The sequence below is a fragment of the Rhamphochromis longiceps genome, linkage group LG8 (genome assembly GCF_057381845.1).
Source record: "Rhamphochromis longiceps isolate RC_006_pf linkage group LG8, R_longiceps_female_GT1.1, whole genome shotgun sequence".
NCBI lineage: Eukaryota > Metazoa > Chordata > Actinopteri > Cichliformes > Cichlidae > Rhamphochromis > Rhamphochromis longiceps.
The window spans coordinates 35,094,717-35,097,216 of record NC_140564.1 but is presented as its reverse complement, the minus strand read 5'-3'; the positions used below and the strand labels follow the sequence as shown (position 1 = coordinate 35,097,216).

The following is a 2,500-nucleotide window of genomic DNA, read 5'->3' as shown; positions in this document are numbered from 1 at the left end:
CGGGCAGCTTACGAACTCCCCGTCAGCGCCATCTGGATGATTCCAAACCAACATTCCTGAACAAGTGGATTTACTGTTCAAATAAAGTTTGGCGATGAGAGAGCCGATTCCCGTCCCAGCGAAGGAGCAGAGAGAGCGGCTCCCCAGCCTCCCTGCTCCTCCCTCCTCTTTCTCCTTCCCCATCATCTCGTACTCCATCCAGACATCAAAGAAGTTCCCGTTCTTCCACGTGGTCAGATGCTGCAGGTAAAACCATGTCCCTTGTTGGGAATGCCAGACAGGATTTAGCATGGGAAGCTAAAGCTGAACCCCGGTGTTTCGTCCCGGGATCGATGTCCTGTGTTTAGTGATGTGTGTTTTTGTTTCAGATACGAGGCGGAGAACGCCTTCTTCTCCAGTCTGAAACTCACTGACTTCAACATCATCGACACGCTGGGAGTCGGAGGCTTCGGACGCGTCGAACTGGTATGATCTGACACTTCAGGAAATTAGATTCATCTGTGCATCACTGAGAGTCGGAGGTAGTTTTATCTGAATGTGTGGATGCAGACTCACTGTGGAAGGCCTGCCACAACAAAAAGATGGTTTCTGTGATGTCCTCATGTGATTCATGCTCTGCAGGTTCACAGAAACCTCAGAGTTTCTGTCCAGCGTCGCCATCGTCCTGCCGTCCTAATAAATCTGTCAGGTATCAAACATGTGACCCTGGCCTCAGGGCGCCTCACATCATAAATTCATCCACAGCTTTATCTGATTAAAACAGGTCATAGTGAGAAGGTTTGAGGTGATGGAAAAATGTAAGGGGGGGAGGGCGGGAGGCAGCGGGTGGTGCAATGCAGCTCAGGGAGTCGAGTTTCTCTGCCGCAGGAGGCGGGGCCTGAAGGTACTAAAGGTCGAAGGGGAAGCCCTGCGGAGGGTTTGCCCAAAAGCAGGAAGGAATCCCCATTCAGGGTCTCCCACCGTTCCCCTGGGGATATTTTTGGAGTGTAACTCTGCTCCAAGGAAAAAGCAGACCTCCGACCTCCCGACTGTCTCACCGCAAAGACTACGAATCATGTGACGCCTCAGAGCCATCAGCGTACCCACCAAACAGCTTCAGGTTTTATCACAACCTGCGTGGTTTCTAGGCTGAGTGCGAGTTCTCGTAAATCAGAACAGAAAAGTTGTTTGTGTTCGATTTCACTTTATTCTCGTGGACCTGATCAGGAACATGGATCCACGGTGACTGACCTCATCCCACAGTCTGTCTCCAGACGGCCTGAAACCAGCCAAGCACTGCACAGATGCATTAGAGAGGAAAACGAACCCCAGTTTACTAACGTTCAGTTTACCGTTGTCTTCACTGTGACTCTGACTCTGTTCAGTCCTTCAGAACTAATCAGATCAGTTGTTCCTGAGGTTGTTAGAAGACTTTAGTTTACAGGTTGGACAACATGTCCGAGTTTCCAACAGTCTCACAACGAGTGACTGCAGCACCGACCGAGCAGACCATCAGAAATACGGCAGCTAATGGCAACGAGCGGGACATAACCATCAGCAGTGCAGAGCGGCTGAAAGCTGTTAAAGTCACGAACGACCGACTGACCCTGGAAGCAGCTCAGCTAAACAGTCCTTTATCAGAAGTGGAAGTTTTCCCGTGTTTGTCTGAGTGAAAAAGCTTCCAGCTGCTGCTGTTTCTCCGTCAGCACCGATGGTGTCGGTTACCGAGGAGGGGGTGACCTCTCAGACATGTCGGAGTAAGAAGTCAGGACCGTAATTTGAGGAATCGGTCCAGGAATAGAGGATTGTGTCATCGCCTATGAACAGCACACAGCGAGGTGTTTACAGCGAGAGCATGGCGGTCGGCTTACGGCACAGATTCCCCACAGAGACGCCGCGCAGCTGCTCCGCTGTTTACTGACATGTAACGAAGAGCTGATGTACCAGCAGAGGGACAGACCCCCGACAGAGCTGCGGGGAAAGTATCGGACCTCTGCTCATCTTTGTATTTGCATACTTGTAACACTGACTCTGTCCATCGAACACGTTTTAATATTAGACTAGACTCAGCACAGAGTACAGGATTTAAATGATGATTTAAATAAAGCTTATTCGTACCTACCTGACCATTCTGAAAGTGACTGCCCTCCTCGTTAAATCTGCCCTCTGTGCCCTCTAACTGTGACCTTTTTTGGAAAGCCGACTCAAGAAATCACTTAAATAGAAGCCTGCAGGCGTCACTGGGCTCAGTTAAGGTCAGAGGTCTTCCTCATGTGATGTTTGTGTAATGTCTGTATGGTCAGAAGGGTAAGATGGCGCTGGCAGAGGTCGGCAGCCTTAACAACAAATTTCCCACACGTGGGACTAATAAAGGTATAACGGTATCCTAAGGTCATCACACAGAGTCGTCTCACATCTGCCACCAAACATCTGGATGGTTCCCGAGACTTCTGGGAAATATTCTGTGGACTGACGAGACAGAAGCTGAACGTTCTGGAAGATCTGAGTCCCGTCACATCAG

The 2,500-nt window shown here is 50.0% G+C and overlaps 1 protein-coding gene across 1 annotated transcript in view; it reads left to right on the top strand.

The window, feature by feature from the left end:
* The window catches only part of LOC146664391 (cGMP-dependent protein kinase 1-like), a 48,228-nt gene that overhangs the window by 38,060 nt on the left and 7,668 nt on the right, over positions 1-2,500 (top strand). Inside the window, exon 9 of the mRNA XM_085415177.1 lies at positions 369-465. Coding sequence (XP_085271303.1) covers positions 369-465 — 97 coding nt within the window. The remainder of the gene's footprint in view (positions 1-368; positions 466-2,500) is intronic.